The sequence below is a fragment of the Squalius cephalus genome, assembly GCF_949319135.1.
Source record: "Squalius cephalus genome assembly, chromosome: 20".
In the NCBI taxonomy this organism is placed as follows: Eukaryota; Metazoa; Chordata; class Actinopteri; order Cypriniformes; family Leuciscidae; genus Squalius; species Squalius cephalus.
In genome coordinates this window covers 16363802-16389014 of record NC_137141.1, presented here as the reverse complement: position 1 = coordinate 16389014, position 25213 = coordinate 16363802, and the positions used below count along the sequence as shown (strand labels likewise).

The 25213-nt window shown below is 40.9% G+C and overlaps 1 protein-coding gene across 2 annotated transcripts in view; it reads right to left on the bottom strand.

Annotated features, from left to right (window-relative positions):
* bcl11ba (BCL11 transcription factor B a) overlaps positions 1-25213 on the bottom strand; it is a 49697-nt gene that overhangs the window by 17577 nt on the left and 6907 nt on the right. For both annotated transcript variants that reach the window (XM_079853101.1, XM_079853102.1), the window contains exon 2: positions 17892-18275. In XM_079853101.1, coding sequence (XP_079709227.1) covers positions 17892-18275 — 384 coding nt within the window. The remainder of the gene's footprint in view (positions 1-17891; positions 18276-25213) is intronic.

Genomic DNA, 25213 nt, shown 5'->3' with positions numbered 1-25213 from the left:
TAGCCTATGCAAATCAAATCAGATTTATGGCTACTGTATAGCAACAATTGTTTCATTTCTTATTCTATTTTTATTTCTCCTATAGGAATATTTTGAGAAAATGTATGAGACAAAAATTATACATAACTGCAAGAGCTATATAAAAAAAAAACCTCTGAAATATATAAAAGTGGTTTCAAAGAAGTAAAAAAGGAACTTGTGAAACTTTTGTGCTATATATAGGCAGAGATTTATAGAAAAATCCAGCTCCTGCAGCATCCAGATTTACTTTCTGACTGGCTATTGGCAATTATCAGACTAATGTATGAGGAAGGTGACTCAAACATCTGCCTCACTGATCGGTCTGTCTAAACACTTTACACTTGGCCTCAGTAGTGGGTGTCTCCCACGGCAGAGCAAAAATTAGGTTTTGGCTTGTGGTTGGGCACCTTTATTTACCCAGCAGTTAGGTGCAGAGATGCCAGCTTGGGTGAAATTCGAGAGAAGTTTGAGAGGCATTTTGTGGCTTGGATGAGGCCAGGTGATGCTTGCATCCTAAAAAATAAGCAAGATATCATATGAGGCATAATCAGACTCTAACAGAACCTAAATCGCTTAAAAAAATAGACAGCGTGTTGGAAGCATGTGCTTCACTACTGTTACTGCACTTACTCTCTAACTGAGTAAATAAATCTAAATAAAAAAAAAACTCTTCATTATCTTTCAGATGAAGTGTATTAGCAAAAAAGAAAATCATGTGAGGAGGGTACTTATTAGTAAAAAATACTAATAAATGGATTAAATAATATCTTATTTAAGTTAGAAAAAAAATGCCAAAAGTTGTAGCTTGTGTTATGGTCAGTCTGGAGTACCTAACTAAATACTTTAAGCTGTTGATGTCAGAGATTTTTTTTTTCCTGAATGGCACAGAAAATGTCCCTCTTATCTGACAATAACATCTGAGAGTTACATTTGATATGCAATCTGACAATTTTGAGGAACTTCTGTCATTGTCATATGTCTGTCATTCATAAGTGTCTAATTCGTGTGCCTGATTTTGCCGATATTTTGTTGATCCTGGAACGACATTCCAAATGAAAATTTTATCCTAACCATATCCCTACCCCTAAACTCAACCCTACCCATACGTTATCCCTAAAATCAGAGGGAAATGATAGGTGAATAACACTGACATAGAAGCACCTAACCCTGGTTGTAAGCCTAAACAACAAAGATGTTGATCCAGGAACATGTTGCACTTGGTGAAATCAGGTTCTGCGTCTAATTCAGCTAAGTGGTATAAGTTCCAGAACGTCTAACATAACTTACAGCACCATTAAAACCTTTAGCAGTCAACGGGACGCCCTCATAAGTATATGCGAACAAACCCATGAGTGTGTTTATGGGGATTGGGAGGCAGCGTCCATGCGCTCTGGCCAAGGTCTCTGTGTTTACAATGCTCTTCCAGGACACAGCGCACAGGTTCTCTCTGTCTTAGCAGATTCAGACCAGACATGGGTTAGAGTGGGAATCCAGGGGCTGGAGAAAGGGGGAGGATGTGTGTCCTCTATCATAAACGGCCCTTATAAGGGCCTGATCACACGCGAGCTGCACCTGATGGACTGCACGGAGACAAGGGCAGCTGAGGCTGTTGGACCGCATGAGTGGTGAAAACCCACGCACACACACAGACACATTTGCACGAACAAAAAACACATGACCTGTGCGAGAGGTGCTTCCTATCATCAGGCAGTCGGGAGTGTGAAAGGCTCGCTTTAACAAGCACCTGTAAAATGTAATCAGGCGTACCAAATGCACCCAATAATCGCGCCAGCCATTGTGTCCCGGCCCACTCTGTACTTCAGACCAGGGAGGAACGGCTTGCAATAACGTACTAATTGCACAAGCACTTGATTTCCGTGGCACTCGGCTGCACTGCAACTGAATGTAAATGTTATTTTAGAGCAGCACACACACAAAAAGACTGTAACTAAAGCCTTTTTGCAAACTGTATGAAATATTTAAATCACTGAGCCAGACCAAACACGGAGGATGATGTAGCTGCAATTAGCAAACAAAACAGAGGTTTGTGTACTGACAGACCAAGAGTTTTTAAAACGCATGCTCGAAGGGGGGCAGGTCTGCCTTATCCAGGCAATGTTTGGTGTCCCTGTCTGGAGAGCATTCAGCTAGACAAAATAATAAGAGAAATTTGGTGCTCCAGTCAGCATAAACAAAGTACCCCTCCCTGTCAGCACAAAGAAAACATTTTCCCACATGATTATTATAACCGTGAGTCGAAGTTGTAAAATGGCCCCGATGTCAAAGAGATGATGATAATCACATGACTCTCAGCGGTATGAACCCTGGCATGCCCAGCGTGTCAAACCACACACTTGAAAATGCTCTTTGTGAGTGTGATTTTAACTCTTTGCGACCAATTATTTTTCCCTGACAAAAAAAAGTGTCTCAAAATGGAAAGCTTGATTACAGGAGCCGTGAGCTGCTCTCCTTCTGTTTAATTCCCAAGCGAAAAAGGGGACTGGAAAAAAAATGCTTTAAAAAAAAAGCTCAAGAAAAGAGCACAGCCGAAAGTAATGCTGGAAAAAACATGTCAGAGACTGTAAATGGAGTAAAGGGTGGTGGTAGTGGGGGGTATGGCATTCACACAGTACGCCTGTCTCCAGTATAACTGAAACCAGGCCCTCTCCCATAACCAGTCCAATCTGTTTTCATTTGCCAGAAACAGAGCTCCTTGAACGCCCCCTTCTCTCCTCCCAAAACCCGGTTCTCAACGAAGGAAGGACTTTAAATATCAACTCCTTGCTTCTCACTGGTCGCCCATTGACACTCTAGCACATTATGATTATTGGAACTGAATTCAAAGAGATTGTTTGGTCGGATATATACCTGATAAATACACCAGTAATACTCTGAGACTCTGAAAAAATCTTAAACTAACAGATCAACGTGTCATAGTTTACTCACCCTCAGTCATTCTTAACCTGTATGACTTACTTTCTTCTGTGAAACATAAAACAAATATATTTAAAAAAAAATGTAGTATTGTACCCCCTTGACTTTCATTAAATAGACAAAAAAAATGTAACCATTTCTCACAAAGTCTTCGTTTATGATCGACAGAAGAAAGTAAGTCATACAGGCATGAAACAACTTAAATTATTTACTACTATTCTAGCTTAAGCTGAAAATGTGTTTTCAACTTGGATTAGCTATAAAAACAGCTTGTATTTACATCTTATGATGGTCAAGCTGGCTTTTGAAATATGTTTGTTGGTCAACCAGCTAAAGACCAGCTAGAAATCAGATAGCATATTGCAAAACATTGTTATCCGCCTAAGGATAAGACGTGTTGAATAGCTTTAACCAATACCCCTCACTTTGTGTGCAAGTCAAATTAGTAGATAAAAAGCACAGTGAGGATTTAGCAAATGAGAAGGTAAACCCGCTGAAACATTTAACTAGGTTGCCCAACTCCATGCCATCAAGGAGAGCTGGAACAGAGGCAGTCTGACACTAGAAAACTGGAAAATGCTCACTGTCAAAGAGAGCAATGGTTCCTGGCACTGTCTCAGCAGAGAGGAAAAAATGGACTTAAAAAAAATTGCATTAGCTGAGCTATTCATTTCATTTGAGAGAATTTACATCACTGCCTGGGAACAATGTCGCAATAAGAGCCAAAACGGACCGTCTTCCCATGATTCCAGCTCTGTTATGGTTGAGAGTGGCCCTGAAATAATGTCAAAGTGTCTCAAACACCCAAAGAGAACTGTAAGAAAAGAGACAGAGAAAAAAGGCATTGTGCAAACTGAAAGGATAATGATTCATTCTCGTTTAGTCCACAAAACCGGAAATTAGTAAAAGCCAAGCGATTTCTGCCAGTGCAACCCTTGGATTTTAGAGGGGAATCCACATGCATGTTATTGCTCTGGCGGGTTATTGATCGTGAGCAGACACTTGTGCGGTCCGCCGAGGAGTCCTTCAGAGGTGCAGAAGGAGCACAGAACAGAGGCCAGGCGGATCTTGGGAGCCAAAGCAGCAAGGGAAGATGGGGGCCTGTGTGAGCGAATTAATTACACGTGCATTTTTGGATGGCGTATACCATAATGAGCCCCAGCTGGTCCAGGCATCCAACTCCCTTTAAATGTAACTATAAAAAGCTGGGCATTCAACAATCCTTTCACAAAGAGAGCAGGGCACTATAAAAGGTCCCTGTGATGTGTGTGCAGAAATGTGCAGGGGGCAGGCAGGGAGTCGTGCCAGCTGGGATGGCCAGGCACACATTTTAGACGTCGAGGGTTGTAATTGCACAGATAACACCGGCTTGACAAGGGCACTCAAAATCATGGGTCGGGTGACGTGGGTTAAAGTGATGATGATCTGTGATTCAACACCAAAAACTGATTAACAAGGAAATGTATTGTAAGGTCATTGTGAAAAAGTTAGCTAGCTGAACATTAAATAAAAGGTCTGCTTAGGTTTACTGACCGACTTCACACCACTCATTTCGCACCTCAGGTTTAAACAGGGTTGATTGATATCACTACCATCTGAGGACGAGGTCGATTACCTTCCGCTTTATTTCAGCTTTGCTGATTAACTTTTATGATGCTCATTTAGCCTTGCGATTCTTATCTGATTTCTTGGCCCAACTGAGCAGAGAGAGAGAGAGAGAGAGAGAGAGAGAGAGAGAGAGAGAGATTGGTGGTTAGTGCCATTGAGGGAAGCGATGTTTGGAATAGCGAAAAGAGAGAGAAAGTTGACTCTCCAGTCCCAATTAAACTGGGCTGATGCACTGGCCTCCGTTTAATTTAATTTCACATGCTACCTCTCACTTTCAAATTAGGCAGATGGCCAAAGTTCCGCCAGAGGCGAAATTCCACATGGCATCCTCTTTCAACAACAGGGGCCACAGACTGCGGACGGAGCGATGCTCCCAGCCGGGGGTCTACAGATCTCTCCCGACCAAGACATGGCCACCTGGGACATAAGACAATTCTGCACATAAAGGCATGGCATAAAGACCTAGAGGTAAGTGAACAGGGTGGCCTAACACAACAACTGCCTAACTGTCCATGTGAAAATAATGCTTTTCTAAGAAAACTCTGGCCTAATTAAGAGGCTAGAGAGGGTAACTAAACAAAAGTGGCTCAATTAACTGAAAGAAATGCCTTTCATCTTCAATTTTTCCTTCAAGTCATGCCAGGTGCATTAACACCTTTCCATACAGACAACAGGGGTGCCATCTTAAAATAACAAGACTCTCTTCTCTACTCCACTCAACCGCCACAAGCAATTTCACTGGATTAACCGACGGGTTTCTCTGGTGGCTTTGAGTGCTGAAGAAAGTGATTTATTTTCCTGCTTCTAATCAGAAGGACGTGTATTAAAGCACAATAAGTGACTGCCGTTGGCTGAGGTCCAGCATTGTTTACAGCTAAAAGGTCCTTGAGCTAGCAAATGAATTAGCCTGCCAATGGGTGGTTTTGGCTTTCCAACAGGTTGCAACAACAGCGGCTTTTGTCAAATATGAAATTATCAGAAGGGTGCAGCTATTTGACGATTTTTTGTTTTTCAAATGTTCAAAAAGTAATCCAATTGATTCTAAGCGAAGCAAACGCAATCATAGGCAGCCATATTGTTTTAATGGATTAAAGGGGCCACTATTTTTTAATGCCATTTTGAATGGAATAATTTGATGTGTTTTGTTGAGCTCATTGTGTTTTGATAAAGACAGAGGTTGGATTAAGTGCATAAGCCTGAGCCTCTGATGAGTAATCGGGGGGAATGTGGCGCTTTGTGAAAGCAGACACTTGCTCTAGTTTCACCACGCTGCCACCCAGACAGTCCTGCAAGTAGAGTAAATAGAAAAGTAACACCAGAATTTACCCGCAGAGGAACAAAATAAACTCTAGAAAGCGACATGTGCCAAACCTAAACAGGACGGAAAGTTTGGAAATGGTTGCAGACTCACCGAACGCCAACTGGTTTGTAATGGTGAAAGGCAAGGGAAAGGGTTAACCTGAGAGCGTCTCGTGAGACGATCGAACGATGCCAGCGCCGTGATCCCCTACTCCAGCCAGCGCTTTGATAGAGCGCTTTCTCTAAACTCCACAGACGAGAGCAATTACTGTAAGAGAAGCATGATTATAGGTCTGCCATATCCACACAGGCCTGGCATTTTGCTGCTTTACATGCCGGGGGTTTCAAAAGAAGAAAGACAGAGGACAGTATAAAGCAAAGGGGAAGAAAGGCAGCAGGGGAAAGAGAGAGACCCTGGGGAACAAATATCAATATTGTAGGATGCATTTCAGCTTAAAGCGGCTAGAGTCATCACTCTGGCAGGGTGGAATGTCTAGGGCCTGCTCTGCGACCGTTAGCATGTGAAATTGGGTAGACTTAAAACCCCCTAAACAAGGGGATCAACACGCATTCGTCAAGCTGTGCCACCCGCCTGCGCACACCAGCACACGCAATCTCCATAGAGCGTTCCGGTCCTTCCGAACGCACTCCGCCACGCTTCCTACCTTCAGTAGCAACAAACAGCCCCTCCATAGACTGTCAGCGGGCTTTAATTTCACTCTTAAAAGCTTCTCCCCCACCTCTCCGCATGATCCACAAACTTTGTATTATTCAACCGCTGGCCCCTAATCCTCTCGAGCTAACAGAGGGAAAAATTAGCTTTTGTTAAGTGGTGATTTCTCCTGCTAAATGGCAACACCCTTCTGTGGGAAATATTCCAGGCTTGAGAGGCTTCATTAGACGATTCGGATTTAAACCGGCGAGATGGACTAATTCCCTCAGACGCGCCATGTCAAAAAGCCTGAACGGCCCAGGAGAATGTGCAAACGCTGGGAGGAACCTGCGCTAACCTGGTAATCCCATCCTGTCCACTGCTTTCTACACCCGCCCCATTGTTTGCGGCGCCAATCCACTTTTGCCAAAGCGGCTTTAGAGGGAGGTATACAGGGACTGCCATCTAGGCCTGCTTAGACCCAGCCTGAGGGGCTTACAATACGCTCTCGTCCCCGGCATCTCCCCCGCTTTACAAATTCAAATCTTCATGGAGACTAGTTCACAAAACAAACACTGTCAGTTTGATGGAGCCCCTGTAACGATATGCAAAAGGCGAACCGGGAAGGTGCTCAGTTTTCCTGAATAGCGCCGCAGCTTTCAAACCTGCAGGAGGAGGACAGGGCTAAACAAATGAAGATAAATACGAAATACCATCATATACGTATTTGGTTTTGAAAAGTGGCTTCAACTCTAAAATCTTAAGAAGATTTAAAAACTGTTGGTTACCTTGAATAATTCCGCACGTGTGATGCAGGAGAAATCTGTGTGGAGTATACATCTCTGCTGACAATAAAAGAAGCAGAAAAATAAATAAAACAAAGGACAGCATGAGGGCGAAAGCCACCAGCGTGTGCACAGAGCTTTGCCAGCTCTCACAGTCCAAATTAGTGACAAGTTTATTCCCTGCCTGTGGTCGGGAGAGACTAAAATCCCGCCATACGACAGCCACAAAGTGGCACAGGGACTGTTTGATGTCTTCATGTGGGATATAGTAACCTCTTAAAGCTTGTACACAGTCCAGAGCACACAAGATTACACTCTCACAATTACAGTTGGAGGGCATTGTTTACTTCTTTACAGATTAATGGGAAATCTGTCAGTCCCTCGCCTGCATCAAAAACGATAAATTATAAAAGTAATTGCAATTCAATCAATTGGAATTCAAAGAAATTCATATAACTCAAAATTCTAACTAGAACAAACTTTGAATGTTGGATTGACAAAACCTCGTTTTCAAAGTTTTAAAAAAAAGTTTTAAAAGCCTTGATAGATATCTGAAGAACACCTATTGAAATGTGTATTTAGTTAACATACTTCATTATATTTAATAAATTAACATTTGTTGACATTTGTGTACATATATTTTCCAAAATACGACCTGGGTTGAATTTATTTGAATAACAATTCAGTTTATTCCTCTTCCTGTCATCCTCCTGCAATTCAACTTCCTTTGTCCAGTTCAGTTCACCAAATCAACTGATAAATTGAAAGTGAACTAAAAATAAAAAAATTGGCCCAACTTTTCTTTCCTAAATTAATAATTTATGACTTTAGTTCTTCTTTCTCAAAGAAATCACTTGCTATGACGTTTAAGGTCTCATTGGATGGATGTAACATGAGCTGGATGATTGACTGGGTATGATTACGCTGCCCTTGAGGGTTTAGCTTCGTTGTAGGTTCTTCTCGGCCATTATCACAACACTGATGGCACACATGGCAGCATTTAGAAAGCGCCAAGCTTCAGGTATGCCAGATCCGTCACACACTCTGTGCATTGCAGCATAGCACTCATATGCTGAGCGTCTGTTGGCTCAAAAACATATCTCTTTGTTTTGGATCCAGCCCCAGAATCCTCATGCTGGTAAAAGTTGTGTTTAATTCTGTCGCTATATCAAAATGACAAGGAGACCACCAGTTTCTGAAAAAAGAAAAGGAGAAAAAGAAACACGCATGCACACTTCTCAGTCTTGCTAGCAAAGGGCATTCACTCTCACACACACGCACGCGCACACGGTGTCGTGTGATGCCTTTGCCAAACCACAAGTAAGGGGCCAAAATTCCATAGGCAAATGCTTGAACCCAGCAGGGCTCTGACAAAGGGAAAAGAAAAATCAGTGGAAAGGTAACGTTAGTGAAAAGTGTACACATTTATGTGCTTAAATTAAGGCAAATCCCTAAGGACTGAATAAATGGAGCTCATTTCAAAGATAAAATACTGAGTTATAAAAAAAACACACACAAGCAAGTAAAAAGACACCGCATTTAGAAACATTTTATCAGGATTTCAAGGAGGAAAAGATCACACAAGCCGACGCTAAGTAAACCGAGAAAAGAAAGCGAATCGTAAACATGTTACTTAATTGCATACTAGCAATAAGACGGATTAAACCAATCAGGTGTTAGACTAAAAATGGGGGAGGAAGAAAAGAGGAAGGTCTGGCACAAAATTAAAAATTAAGAAGGTAAACGGTCACATTTTCCTTTCTATTCTCACATCATCCATTCAGATAGAAAAGACACCAAAGCCCTCTATTGCAGAGAACAGTCATCTTGTTTAGAAATAAATAGGCCAAACAATAGATTTGAAATGCCTGTCTGCCATTGAGGGGCTGTTTTCTTCTGCTTGCTTTATGACGTTTCATTACATAGAAAGCCGTTTAAATGACTGCTCTTTTTCTTAGACCAATTACAGGAGATATCTGAGACAACAGCAAGCGAGCGATGCAATAAAGAGACCCGCGCAAACACACAAATGTGCCATCTCCTCTTTCTCTTCGGTACATCCGACGCCATCTCCTCTGAACCTCCACAACCCCCCCCCCCCCCCCCCCCCAACACAAATACGCAAATACACACTCACTCATACACACACACACACAAATCCCCACATCCACAAGCGCCACCGCCACCAATCACAGCCTTGACGCCAGGACATCAATTCTCGCAAGTCGCAGAAAATTACCATGCATGAATGCAAAAAAGCCTGATCAGGAGTAATTAACACGGCTTCATATGCAAATTTTATTAATGCAGAACTACAAAGTCATTATGCAAATGCAACTTTCGTCAAGCCTCTTGACAAATATTCAGAGCTCCAGCCAAAGAACAGGTTTTTCTCTCTCTCTCGTTCTCGTTCTCGGTCTCTCTCTCTCTCCAACTCTATACTTTTTTCCAAGGCACAGAGAATGTATAACAAGTATGTTAAGTTATTTCGAACTTGGGAAATCTTTTTTTTATATTCTTATGGAACTTTAAATCTTAGCAGTAAGGCGATGATGGCCAGGCATCCGCAATTAAAAAGCTGGCTCTTGGTAATGACTGTTTGGCTTTGGAGCGAGGTAATGAACCTGTAATTCTGGGGGAAGCGTGGGGGGGGGGATGCGGATATGAATATGCATGAGGCTCACTGCCTTTGATGATTAAAGAAAATTTTAATATTTAAATGAGTGCATGCAAAGTGATTAACTGAAAAAAGCAACGAGGCAAAAATCTGAAAAGGATTTCAAGATGCTGAGAAGAACATGGATGCAGCTTTCCTTTTTTATGGTCTATTAATGACTAAAACTGTTTTCTCTCGTTCTTTCACTCTCTCTCTTTCTCTCTCGTTTTCGGCTTCTCACTCCTCCTGGCTTTTCCTGTTCTTGCCGCTGCTGGACACAACCCAAATGCGAGGATTTGGAAGGCATTTCAAAAGCCAAGTAAAGGTAGCACTTTCCTGAATTTTGAAGTAGTGGATTAAACACACAGGAGGAAAGAAATTAAAGTCTGGTTCACCAAAGGGGATGGCTTTGGCAGCGTGTAAGGCCATGTTATAACTACGGAGGATGGTTCGACATGCACCGCAGAGGACCACGTAATCAACCGCAGATTAACAGAGATGTTGCTAAAACCAGACACTCTACTTTACATTATGGCCACAAAACGAATAGCTTGAAATATATCGTTGAATAGATTTTAGCTTGATTACATGTCGCTCTAATGTAAAAACACAAGTTCTTTGAAATTTAAAGGCTTAGCATGCAGTTTAAGTCAGTAAACAAACTATTAATGCATATTTCAAAGTGCATAATCTGGTCTAGATAACATGACAATAAAATCCTTGCATGTTTGGTTGGACATCCCAAAAACTTCAATGCCACATTCAAAGTACCATTAAAGGGATTGTTCTGATAGTTCACCCAATTTTGTCATCATTTACTCATCCTCAAGTTGTTTCAAACCTGTATGAATTTCTTTCTTCTGCTGAACACAAAAGAAGATATCTTGAAGAATATGGGTAACCAAAACAGTTGATGGGCCCCACTAACTTCCATAGTATTTTTTTCCCCATACTATGGAAGTCAATAGGGCCCATCAACTGTTTGGAACAACTTAATGATTGCATGTAAATGATGACAGAATTTTCGTTTTTGGGAGAACTATCTCTTTAACATGCATCTAGACAGCAAATTTGAAATGCATGCATGAGGGAAATAAAAAGTAAAATGCTGCATTGTAAATCTGAACTGCCAGTTGCTAGTGTGGCTAATGCAGACATTTAAAAAAGAGAGGGGTGAGAAGAAAAATGGAGAAACTAGACAAAAGTGGGCAATTATCACTTCAAAACGGCTGCTTGGTTTGGCACTTCAGGCTTTATTGAAACAGCTAAAAGGGAATAAAACAAGAAGACCGGCAAAAGAGCTATGTCTGAAGCAACATATAAAAAATCAAACACGCATCTATCTGTGCACATTGATTCAGGCATAGCCCCTGCACCAGGGCAGGCCGTCCTCCTGCCAAGCCTTTGTGATTCTTAATTGAAAAAAATGGCATGTGCATCATATTATGGAAGCATGTTTTCGATATCTCCGCGCCTGTTGTGTCATTATTTATTGAAGAGCCCTCCCAGTGTATATGTTGATTCTGAGAGAGGGACATGTACTCTCAATTGAGATGTTCTCCGCAGCGAGGGAGGATCCAGATATCTGTTTATTCTGGACTGTGCATGTTCATCTCTGCTGGGCAGAAAATAAGAAAAATATACCATCTTCTGATGTACTCAAAATTCTGTCTGCTTCATAACAATGTTAAACATCTAATGGCCAGCGCATGTTCTCTCAATTCCACTCTGTAAATATTGAATTTAGACATTACAATAGAGAAAATGTGAACTGAACATAAAAGATAGACTAAACCATGCTAGTCGATGAAACCTGAATGAAGCCATCTACCTACATAGTTACCCTAATACCTAATAACAAACAAAGATAAAATCTAAATAAATGCTAACATTCCAAACAAAGCACATCGTGCACAGTTTACAAAGCTGGCAAACCGTGCTGGCACCACACCACTGCAAGTAAAACTCCGAAACAAATCTTTCTGGGCAAAACCTCAAAAATAGGTAGGAAGTGAGGGCACGTAACAGGAACTGGCTAGCCAGGCTCAGTATCACTGAAGCCAGGACCAGATTGTTCTCCAGAGCATTAAAACCTCTGAGAACAGAGATACACTACAGTCTCACTATTGAGATAAAACGCATTAGTACAATGAAAATATATTACAGACTTGAAGGGATAGTTCACCCAAAAATGAAAGTTCTGTCATCATTTATTCACCCTCAAGTTGTTACAAACATGTATGATTTTCTTTCTTTCGTCTGCTGAACACAAAATAAGGTATTTTGAAGAATAAGGGTAAGCAAACAGTTGATGGGCCCTACTGACTTCCATAGTATGAAAAAAAAATAGTATAGTAGTCAATGGGAGCCATTAAATGTTTGGTTACCGACATTCTTCAGAATATCTTCTTTTGTGTTCAGCAGAAGACCGTAATGCATACAGGTTTGGAACAACTTGAGGGTTAGTAAATAATGACAGAACTTTTATTTTTGGGTGAACTATCCCTTTAAACAAACCCTTATTATCGGTGTGTTTAACGGTGTGCTGAATGTAGCATCTAAAGTAAAAATAAATAAATAAAAATGCTCAGTTGCCAAAGCAGAAATGTGCACAGTCAGCATGATTAATTTATTCTGTGAGCAAAGGTGTCCAATAAAATAATCTGATAATGTGATTCCTATTCAACTGGCCATGTGATCTCAACATGCAGTCTCCCATGAGGTGAATTTCTCCATGTTAAATAATACTTATTTTATACTACTGGGGTCTTTTTTACACACATTTTCAAGAACTATTCATTCCTGTACATGTTAACATTTTTAATGAAGTAATAAATAGATGACTGAGAGCACATTTAATTACCATTCACAATGAATCTGGGACCATCAAATATGCCGATATTGAGAGTGTTAGGCCCCGAACTTCAAGCGTTTTTGGCTCCTGATGAATCGATGTGCATTACACCTACAAAGGGTTCTGCCACTAGACTCAAGACGGCATTAATGACATGTGCGGGCTCCGAAGCGACAGGGACCCGGCAGTGTGATCACTCTCAAGGAGAGGCAGGGTGAGGGAGGAAAGTGTTTGAGGTAAATTTCTTTATAAATATAGCATGTCTCATGAAATATTCACCGCGACGATCTGGTGAGCCAAGGGTCAGAAATAACTCCCCCTGTCGCAGCACTTGTTAGACGTGTAAAGCTGTGAGAGTGTGCTTGGATGGTGTGAGAGGAGAGAGATCGAGAGAGGGATAGAGAGTGAAACGCTGACAGAAACGGGCCCATCTCGGCAAAAGACACGTCCACCATCTCACCACGTGCTCCGCTGGCGTTCCTATGGTATTAGAATGCGAGTTAACTGATGCAGCCTGCTGTGAGGTTTTGACTGAGCACTAATGCGATTGTACAGCAATTTTTCAATCATTTATAAACATATATTTACAGTGCTTGCAGTATTGACATTCCTTCCTCAATACTGACATTTTTAGTACTAATCTTAGTATTAAAGTATTAGCATTATCTTAGTGTTAAACTTAATTTAAGTAAGGCCAAACTGCCTAATATCCTAAAGCTCTAAGCTATCACATTAACACATCCATTACTGCAACCAAATATATCTGGACAAATCAAAAACTTTTAGTAACATTCTCCTCTTCCTATTTGTCACTCTTATTTGCATGCTGATATTTAAGCTAACCTCAAATGCAATGTAGGTTTTGAATGACACATGGCTGCATCACCACACATTCACACCAACAAGAGCTTGACTACAACCAACACTAAATACTAAGCCTTTATTTACACCCCATTTGAATCAGTTTTCTCGAAAACTTAAAACACTACCATCCCTGTTGAGTACTGTACAACACAAGTATGACAGACAGAGCTTGACAGTCTTTACTTTCACCACTTTTTGCATATTTAAAATGTACAAACTACCCATCTGATCATTTATACGTCAGTGACTGAGGATTCAAAAGCTTATTCAGAGCAGGCAAATAAGAGAGACAAATAGGAAGCTAACATTTCCTTAAGAGTTTCGATTATAAGATTAGATTATTCAGACGTGATAATGGGACCACTTTAGACTTAGTCTACCTTAACCAAAGATACATATTCTAGGAATTTATGCATAATATTATCTCATCGCATAATCCTTTTGTTTCAGGTTCATGAGATCATATTACATTATTGCTCTTTAATTAAGGAATCCTCACAGCGAACGGTTTCTGCACAATGCATTGTGGTTCATAGCACCTCTATCGGAGATCTATAATTAAATAACAAGTACCATTAAATGCCTGGCCAGCTTCAGCAGGCTAAGCCATCTAGATGCATTAAGGGGTGGTAAATGTCTTATTTATTTGTTTATTTATGTACGTATTTCACATTTGGACTGCTTAATGGTGCACAGTGGCAACAGCTAGCTATGTCGGCCATCTCAGGGCCCTATTTTTCAGTTCCACTGAACTGTTTTAACCTTGCTGTGCTACACGAGAGGGGCTCTAGCGGCTCGTGCACGCAAACCAAGCCCTCCCTTTGCCCCCAGCAGCAGTTCCTATTGCCTGAGGGTATGCAGAATGTCATATTTTATTTAATTAGGGCCATTAAATATAATTAAATTCCGCTGAAACTTAAGAAGGCTAAGTGGCAATACAATACGGTGCCGAGCGAGCCTGTGTCCTGCTGATATTTATGCAAGAAATATTGAATTCAACCCTCAAGTGGTTCCTCTTCAATGGCTGTCCCGTATTGTCATTGATAACGTTGACTTTTTCATACACACTAATAAAGAAAAAGCCACTGGGAGAATTATCGCTAAAAGCAATTTCAGTAATCAGAATACTTTATCACAAGGTCTTTTTCGACTGATTATAGGGTTTCGGGAGCAAAGCACACAGTTTAGTTATCATTACAGAGTCTCAAGAGAATGGTTACGTATGGGACTTAATGAAGTTGCTGTTCAGTACCTTCACTCAACCAAAAACAAAGAATCACTTGGATGATTTTCTTCCTAAAGGCCCGTAATATACCGCAAGATATGAGCCATGATATTGGGAACGTTAACTTCAGGAAGTAAGGCCTGAAATGAGACTCTTCTCATTGGACTATTGGTGAATCACACATGAAGGCCGGAAAGAGAGGGCTGATGTGATGGAGGCTGACATGTGGGAATGAAGCGGTGCAGATTTAGACCTGTCACAACAGTGCTCGTGTGTCAAGGTTACACGGACGGTTTAATGAAAAGATCAAAATGCCTCTGTGAGGGTCTGGAAGTGCAAGGAACTCTTACGAAAATAATGTTGGTATGATCAGAGTTGGCTTTTGAAATCTTATTGATGGATCCAGAAGTGGTCTTCCTCATCCACATCTCTCTCTATCTCCCGCATTCTCATGCTCTCTCTCATTTCTCCACTTGAAGCTAGCAGATGGATATATTATAGGAGAAAAAAAAAAACAAATTCATGAAAAATGATCTGTGCTTTGCCGAGCAAGAGCACCACTGCTATTTTCAAGGCGGAGTGGCTGAGTGTTTTTTTGCGTGTCATTTTCTGTTTCACGTCGAGAACAAATGGAACGGGAAAGGTTTAGCATAAAAGAATACTTTAACCTGCTGGGAGGCAATTATGAATACAAGGCAGCCTGTGAGTGTTTAGCCGCATGCTCAAGCTGACATTCAAGCGTCTTAATCACTTTCAGAGGATGTTTCATCTGCCGTTATATTCTTCTCTGCGAACTGCCTCCCTCTCTAGCCCTGAATTAATAAAAGGTGTAAAATTTACTCTTGCTAACTGCAATATGATTTACAAAGGCAAATGAACTCCTTTCATTTTAAAATCCCGTTTTTCAAATTCTTAAGTTTAAATGAGATTAAAACTATTTTTCAATGCAGATCTTACCACAAAGGTGGCTCGAAATCAAGATAGATTTAGTCATTTTGAATGGCATTGACTGAAATAACATGAATTGGGTAATCACAATTTTTTAAATCACTTTTCTTTTTATCCTTAAAATACAAGCAAATGTTCTGTTTAACATTTACAAAATGAGAATTTTGTTGAGAACAAAAATTCGGTATACTCTGGAATAAGCAATTTAAAATGTTTACATCAACAACAACAAACAAAAAAAAAATTATATACAGTATATATATATATAGGACAAAGATGCAAACATAGTGCAAACACCCGCAAGTGATCAGTTGACGTAACTTAAAAAAAGAGGAAACCCGTTGCCGATAAACTTCATGCATAATAGAAAAAAATACGTTATGTGGAACTCTAGTGCACATAACCTAATTTTTTTTTTATTATGCATTAAGTTTATTTACGTAATAATCAGTTTATTTACGCAATAACTTTAAGGCAATCGGTTTCCTCACTTTTTTAAGTTTAGTCAACTGATAACTTTTTTACAGTGAAGTGTCAATTGCAAGTGAAATTTGCTTAAACTATAATAATTTACAGTCAAACTTTAATGAAATTCAACTTTTGCTGACGTAAGCAATGTATCATGACTGTCACTTCAATTAATAATGTATCATTAAAAATGTTCATTTAAGGGCGCTTACATATGTTTTCCTCTAGAACACCACAACACAGATACAGTATGTGAACGATATTAAGTCATCAAAAAATGTTTTTTTAGAGGAGGGGGGAGGGGTGTTATTTTCACATTTCGCTACTGCACTGTTTCTCATTAATACGCAAGAAAAAAAACAGCCATTAACTGTATTGTGCATTACTTTAATTTAAAAGTAATTATTATAAATAAATTCTAATACAGAAAATATAAAAGGTCAATTTGACTATTTACTGGTGCACTAAAACTTTCACTTTTGGACCCTGACCTCTTTATTTAGCAGATTTTGTGGTTAGCAAAGCACACGTTTACCAGTCAGTCTTTAAAAAAAACAAAAAAAACATCACTGACGAACTGTAGTGGAACAGTTTGCACGTAACTGTGTGAACGCTTGCATCATATTTCACAACTAACGCCAACACTCTCTCTGTGCGAGCAGCCAGCCAGTCAGTCAGTCTGGGAGTGAAGTTTGCATCATGTGAGGTACTGAGTAATTTAGCAGCGGCCTCATTATTACAGACATTTAAATACACGAGGCATTGTGGTGGCACGGAATAAATTGTCTCCGATGCCTCGGGTAACTTTCGCAAATAAGGATTGCGAGGCATTAAAAAACGACGTTATTAAAAACCGAGGCAGTGTCATAAGCCGCTCCCCTGCGTTTCCCCCGGTAACTTTGTCCAACCTAGAATATTATTTTATGAGACCCATTTCCCAAGATCCCTCCGGCTTCTTTGTGAAGGACTTGACTGCGCTGTTTTGTAAGATAACTGGGAGAGTTCTCTCCCTACAGCTGGACTAAACTAAACTGCCTCTTTACCCCTATTCAATAGGAAAATCACTCTTTTAATCCTACTCTATTTCTTTCCTTCTCTCTTCTCCTCTCTCTCTCTTTTTTTTTTTTTTTTTTTTGAGCATTTGAATTTTAATGAGCTTTTCACCTTTTAAGCAGATGGCTCAGGCTGGATTTCTCCATGAAAGTAGGGTGAGTTCTCTGTCACGTCTTGCACAATTTGTTTCAACTACCAGAGTCCTTCAGGGGGTTTTAGGGCTTTGAGTCAGTAATGTGATGTTTCACTTTGCACGGCGTAGGCTCCCCTAATGAAATCAGCTGAAGGAAAAACAATCTCTCTTGAGGCTCGCAGATGAGCGGTATCACAATCACTACAGGACGCCCAGAGTCCTACCGAGGTAAATGAGTGCGTGTCTCCCTTTGTCTGCAACTCTGCAGGCTGTAAGTGTATGTTTGCGCACATCAGTTTTAGAAAACACGCTGGCGCGAGAGAACGTTCGAGTTCATTAGCGTCAGCTTCTTATGCCTGCTTGAAACTTTTCTGGAGAGAGTTTGACCTACCTGCCAGGCCACTTTCTAGCTTGGGGCAAATTCCTTTTGGGGGCGTCAACAGTCTCTCGTCCTCCTCTTCAGGTGTCACCTGGATTCCAATTTCGACCGGTTCCACCACTTTTCTCAGCTCGGCGCGGGGCGGCGAGGGGCTATTGCGGTCCGCCATCTTGTCGTAGCAGCCGTGGCCAGCCGTCAGACCCTGGCATTGCTTTTTCTTGTGCTCGATGAAGAGCAGAATGTCCCCCAGTGGGAAGGTTAGTTGGCACTGGCCACAGGTGAGGAGGTCGTGGTCGCCCAAGCCCGGAGGCAGAGTCCCAGGCATGCTGGGATCCAGCAGCGGGTGAGAGTGGAGATCAGCCACGGCCAGTCCCGCATCCACATGCTCAGCTTCCGCTACAAGGAAGACCAAAAGACAGAAGTGTTTTGAGACAACATGAAATCTTAATAAAATCTCCATATGTGCAGTGGTCAAAACAAATGAAAAAAAAAAGATTAATAACTTAGTCTACTTCTGAAATGACTTTTCTTTTCTGCTGATGTAACCGAGGCCATGTGGGTGAGGAAAAACATTAACCAATAATACCACAGAATAACACGTTTAATCAAATTTCACAAACCAATCAGATCCTGATCAATAAAATCAAGTCCCACCCTAGATTATTTCCCACAAAATATTCTGTTTTTACTCTGAAATACATCCCTTCATGCAAATTAAATTTACACATTTTCTTTAACTCTTCCAGATCCTTCAGCCTGCCTTCACCCTGATTTAAATACATCAGTATGGGAATTCAAAATAAAATACTGGCCACTTGGATGAGTAAAATTATTTACTAATATTTTCTTTTCTTGCTGTTTCACTTGAAATGCATCACTTACAAATGTTCATTCATCATTAACTTGCCACTGTACATCATTAAGTTGCCACTGTATCTATCCATGGATTCTTAAGCCTGCCTTTTTACACAAATTCATGCGGGAGAAAAAAATGATATATCAGTATGGGAAGTTTAAAAAATAAAATATTGGTCGAATGGATGACAAAAAATGAAGCATAATACGCCCTCACAATCCAATCAAATAAAATCAAGTGTCACTAAATTATTTCCCGTTTAATATTCTCTTTTACTCAGAAATACAATAGTCACTTTATGCAAATTAACTGAGTTGATAAATGTTTATTATTTGCTACTGAATCTACATCTTCCCATGCATTTTCCCTCCAAAACTGCATCACTTCATTCACCAATTCATGAAACAAAAACCTGACTTGAACACATCAGTGCAGGAAATTGAAATAAAATACAAATGGCGTGGAACTTGAGACACAATCACACATTTTCTGAGTTCAGGGTCAGATCATTTAGAATTTATTTATTTGGCAGCTTGTTAAAATAAAGGAAATGAATGTTGGGGCCCATTTAAGCATTCACCTATGTCCCATGACAGTCCCACTAAACTTCGAGAGCAGAAAATAAAGGCCGACTTCAATTTAATCATCCCAGCGGCCACACACGAGGCACCTCACTCTCGTTCGGCGTGTTCTGTCCTGCAACCAGCCAACGCTTGATAAACATCCATATGTGAGGCCAAGACCCAAGAGCAAAGAACTGTTATTAATATACAATACAGTACTTGTGAGGCTGAGAATTAGTCCGCCAGACTTGAAACAGAAAGAGAGTGAGTCTGAAGGGAGAAGAGAGAGAGAGAGAGACCGAAAAAAGCAAGAAGGAAGGAGGGAGGGTTCTGTTTTTGGCTGTGAGAGATATTTGCACAGCCATGAGAGCAAGAGGCCCTGCAGATCTTCTGGTTGATTCTGTCACCTAGATAAACAGTGCAGTGCGACGGGCGTTGAAACCACAGAGTACCCCGGACAACCTCAGTCCCTCTCCCTCCATTTTGAAATTTCAGCCTCACCTTTAAGTATGCGGCCACAATCGGCCCTTTGTAGCCCAACGCCGAGTGCAAGAGCAGTTTTATCAAAGACAGTAGAGGCCCTTGACAAAGCCCCCTCGGGACCCCCTGACAGACAGCTCTGTTGATGTTACATTTGACAGCTTATCCTTGCGCCATACTAATCATAAGATCTAGACAAACACCTCTCTGACTGCCACTTTACACTCTTCAGCTTCCTGTCACTGCTTTCATGCTCTCTCTACTCAACACGCTGCATGATTTGGGTGAAAGCAGGAAAAAAGAAGAAAAACACTACCATAGCAACACTTAGAGCCACACAGCGAGCAGGTGCGGATTTTTGAAGTGCACATAAATCTGGGAAGAGAATGAAGGAAGGAATTCTCAAACTGTCAGAGCCTAAATGACAAATGTAAGACTTTTTTTTTAAGAAACAACGACCATGTGAAACAACCCATAAAAGCACATATTAGGATCTAATTTATTAGATTGCTTTAATTATTAAATTTGGCCTGTGCACGGTTTTTGCTTTTCACCATACAAGGCCTAAAAGCCTCTCTGAGGCCAGAGAAGCGAGTGAATCCATGCCGCTCACTGGAACGGCATGAGAAGAGACAGACGCCGAGCGAGACAAAGATGGAGGAACGGACCACTCTGCTCACACAACACAGGTAGCCCTGTTTACATCTCCCAGAGGAACCGCCTAACCACTAATTTTCGATGATAAATTACGAGCAGCCTGCGCATCCATCTGCAATTTGTCCACGGTCCAAATTATGAATGCGGACAGATTTGTAATGTCAAGCTCGGAATGCAGCTTTGAAAACGAAACCACTAAACCCCCTCTTATCTCCATTTCAGACGAATACATACTACATTAGAGCGACTTTAGATCTGCATCCTGTTAAACAACAGCATTAAACACTTTGCAATCATTAAAGAAGCATTACAGTTAGCACAGAGCATTAAAATTGTCACTAAAAGCACACATTGTCACTGGGTTCAGATTTTGCACCATAATGAAGGAAATAACTGAAGATGACTAAGGTACTTAAACCCCCCTTAAATCCAGCCCCCCGACCCCAACTCAGATATATAGGAGTGGAGCACAGACCTCCTCCGGGCAATGTCAGGCCATCTGTGCATTAGATTAGTCTGCATGTAAATAAAGAGCAAAGCCTGCAGACTCATCAACCTACAGTATGTAATACACTGGACTGAAATTATGACTGTGACTTCATTGCGGTGACTTATTTTAAATATATATAAATATATTTTCAGATACATATTTTTGTAATTATCTAATATATTTTTTCACAAAAAAATTATATTGTATATTACAAATGTATTATATTTGTATAATATTGTATATTACCATATCCATATCCATATTACCATATATATAGATAAGATACAACTTTTTTTGTATAAATTCATTGTTTTTTTTTGGATCCCACTATAAAGACATTTCTCCATTACTGGGGGAGGTCTCACAACAAAAACTGTTTTACATTTATCTGTAACTGTATTTGCACCTGTGAGCACATGCACAAAAAAGCATATGCGTTTGAACCGATAAATGAAGATTGCTTGCAGGCATATGTACGTGAGCAATATGCGTGCATGTACGCCTGTTTGTGTGTCACGCGTTTGTGCATCCTGGGAAGCTGCACCAGCAGAGAAGCACACACACACACAGGAACAACTAACCCTAACATACACATCACGACAGGAAGAGGTAATTTTCTATGATTTACAAGTTCAAAAAGACAACATGAACCACAGTGTATATTTTTGACATTTCTAATAGACTAGCTATAATTCGCCAAACAGGTAATAAGTTGTACAATAAAATAAAAAAACGTAATAAGCAGAGTTAAACTCTCAGACTGCGTAACAGGAGGTGAGAGTGAGATTGCAGCATCTCTGTACTGTGGGAGAGAATTTAAGGTGTGCTAGTGGAAAGCGTTAGTTTAATGTGTCATAGGTCTAGCACAGAGCTGAATCAAAGTGACAGCTGGAGAAAAAACCCAGAGTGGTTAAGAACGAGCGCAGCTGAAATTTTCTCTCTCCCTCTGTCCCCTTCTTTTGCTCTGTCTGTGCCAACCACAGGAAACACGCTGCTTGCAAGCAACGCCGCTAGTACGCACTTCAAAAGAAGGGACCCCCGTACACACAAACACACACACACACACACCAGGTGTTGTAATCATGTAAACATACGGTACAGTCTTGGACTTGACTATAGAGTCTGAACTAATCCATAAGGGAGTAAAACACCATAAATATGTCATTAATTCACCCTTATGTCATTCAAAACCTGTATGACATTTCAAGCAGCCCTTTTCAATACAATTAAAGAGAATGATGACTGCAAAGAGAATTTTCAGTAAATAATAACTTAAATTCAGTCGAAGACTCAGAATATAGAATATGAACAATTATGATGGTGCTTTTATGGAAAAGAGCAGCTCAGACATTCTTACAAACCTCTCCTTTTGCATTCTACAGAAAAAAAAGAAAGTCATACAGGTTTGGAAAGACAAGCGGTTATATAAATGACAGAATTTTCACTTTTAGGAGATCTTTTCTTTTAAATAAGTCTCTTGAAGGTACAAGATTGAACTACACAGGCCCGATCCGGTGGTTTGCGTTTCCTGCTCTAGGCAAACAGGTGAGAGTCTGCAATTCCTCACAGTCAGTCACACACACACACACACACACACACACACACACACACACACACACACACACACACACACACACACACTCTCTCTCATCCACCAGCGATAACAATGCTGTCACCAAGGTAACATTACAGCTCATGATTTTCTCTGATCCCTCAACAAATACTCCATATAATTCTATCAGGGCCACCGAAATGTCAAATGTTATTTGTCTTTATCAAGCACTCTCTGGCAGGCGGAGAGAAAGACAGTGAGGGACAGTGGAAGTAAGACAGTCTGAATAAAATTTATAGGTGGCTAAAAAAGGATGATATGAAATTAAATCTCAACTTTGGATCAAATACACTTACTATTTTACCTCAATTTCATTTTTGAATGAAAAAAGCACAATAAATACTGTAGGCAATATTTTTCATGCACATACTACCTTAACATCATGCAATTTAGTAAAACGTGGAAATGTTAAAAATAAGCCTCATTCACCCAAGAAATCAACATTTATATGTGTCAGAATGCACACTAATGGGATTTCAGGAAAACATAAAACTAAAAAAAGACATGGCTTCCAAAAACGAACATCACAAGGCACGTCTTAACACAGTTCTGGGATTTATCCTTTTCCATTCTGGATTTGCGTACCATTGTTCACGGGCCCTCTGACTCATACTTACGAAGTCTTTTTGTTTGTGAGGAACCAAATTGCTGTTGACAGGTATTTGGCTGATCACGGTACAGTCTGGCTTTCCCTCCAAAACACACAAAGGTCTGCGTGTTACGTAACAGCGCTTTAGCAGCCCAACGTTAGCGTACCTTTCATCCTCGGACTGTCGCCCTGCAAACCTCACCATTAACGCTCGGCGCTATTTGGCTCACGGTTGAGCTGTTGAGATTTTCCGTAGTGATATCAGGACGAAAAGTCTCAGACATCTTTAAGGGTTTTTTCAGCCATTGCTAACGTTAGGGCCTAATTAGACAACACACACCATTTAACGGATTTCATATTGTTTTTTACTGGGTCCATAAATTTTCGTATTTAAATCTTGAAAGACTTTATAATGCTGTCCAGATATAAAGATTTACCCCGTGCCAATTAAAGCCATTCACAGAACTGTGTGAGCGGAGGGCTGAGCGTGCTGAAAATGAAAGCCAGGGAAAGGGCCTAATCAAACAATAAAAAGCTCCGCTTTACTGTTTGTGCGTTATTTTCTTATGTTTCCCCATCAGCCCAAGCTGCACAGGAGAAGAAGCAGTGGGTGGGGGCTTCGCTTTTTGCGCTGCTACGTACACAAACCTCACCACACCAGCCCACAAACTAAAATTCTGAAATACCCACTCTGAGCCGCCCGCTACCCAAGCACATACATGTAACAGAGATGCAGGCTAGCTGAGTAGGACAGGCTGGATTTGGGTTGAGCCTTCCACTCAGATGGCACACAAACAAACAAACACACACACACACACACACACACAAACAGATTGACAAAGAGGTAGCGAGTCAACGGCAGCAGTCTTCACGTCCGCCGTGCGTGCAAAAGGCCTGTGTAACACATGCACACGTATCAGCGGCGCGTACAGGAATTTATCAGGAATTAATTAGTCTGTCATTAATCTGTAACCTACAGTCAAGCGTACCAACGCTCAAACCGCAAACCTCCGCCTTGCGCTAGGCCTCTAGTTTTTCCTGTTTTCTCTTGCTTAAAAACTTCTCTGTGACCTGTTTGTTTAGCTAAATTTGTGTCAAAATGCATTACATAAAACACTCTTCAATAAGTGACACCATCATGTTTTAGAAAACTGCTAGCCCGAAGGCCTTCGCAAATCCTATAAAATAAAAAACAAAGAACCACACTCTTTCAGGATATTTAGATGCTTTAGCTCGCAGAGCGCTTCTGTGCAGATGCAAAGCGCCTCGCCGAGGTTTTAAAACACTAGTAAATGCGTGCGCGGTGGTGGCGTGCACGTGTGAGCGCAAAGCATGGTGCATGTGCAAATGAAGCTGTTAACAAGAAGAGAACAGGGATCATCGTGGCACGCGGCGGCGGTGGAATTTTAAAAGCGTGATCCTCGGCCGCCGCGGCGGCACTAGTCCATTGTTTAATTAAAAAAGGGGGGGAAAAAAGAAAATGAGTTGTCTTGCAGGTAAAAAGAGATTAACATGATGATGTCCACTGGGAGCCTGTCTAAGCATCACTAACCCTTTATCTGCAAATCTCATCAGGGAGATATTACCTAATATTTTCACAAGGAAAGAAGATGGGAGGAATTATGGGTAGCTGGAATGACTAAATATCACCTGAAGCTTAGCGTCTCTCTGCCCCCCCCCCCCCCCCCCCCCCTGCAAAGCTTTTGTTTCTAATGAAATAACACTAAAAGGCACGTGCTGTATATCACAATAGCAGAACTAGTAACACATTCCCACACAACACACTCATCTGATGCTCAGGAAGCGGAGCGTTTCCATGCTTGGAGCCGGTCAGAACTCAGCCAGCTGTGGGACGTCAAACACTCAAGCCACTATTACGAGTGTCTATCTCTCATAAATCAAGCCATGGAAAACTATGCCCACTTTTGATGCCGTCCAAAGGATTCAGTCGCCTTGATGCATTTATATTGACAGACAGCCATAGACTTCTGTACATTTCATCAGAGAGGGCTTTCTGTTGCTTTCTCCCTCTCCCGCTCGTGGCGCAAACAAAAGGCACCTGAAACTGAAAGGAAGAGAGAATATGC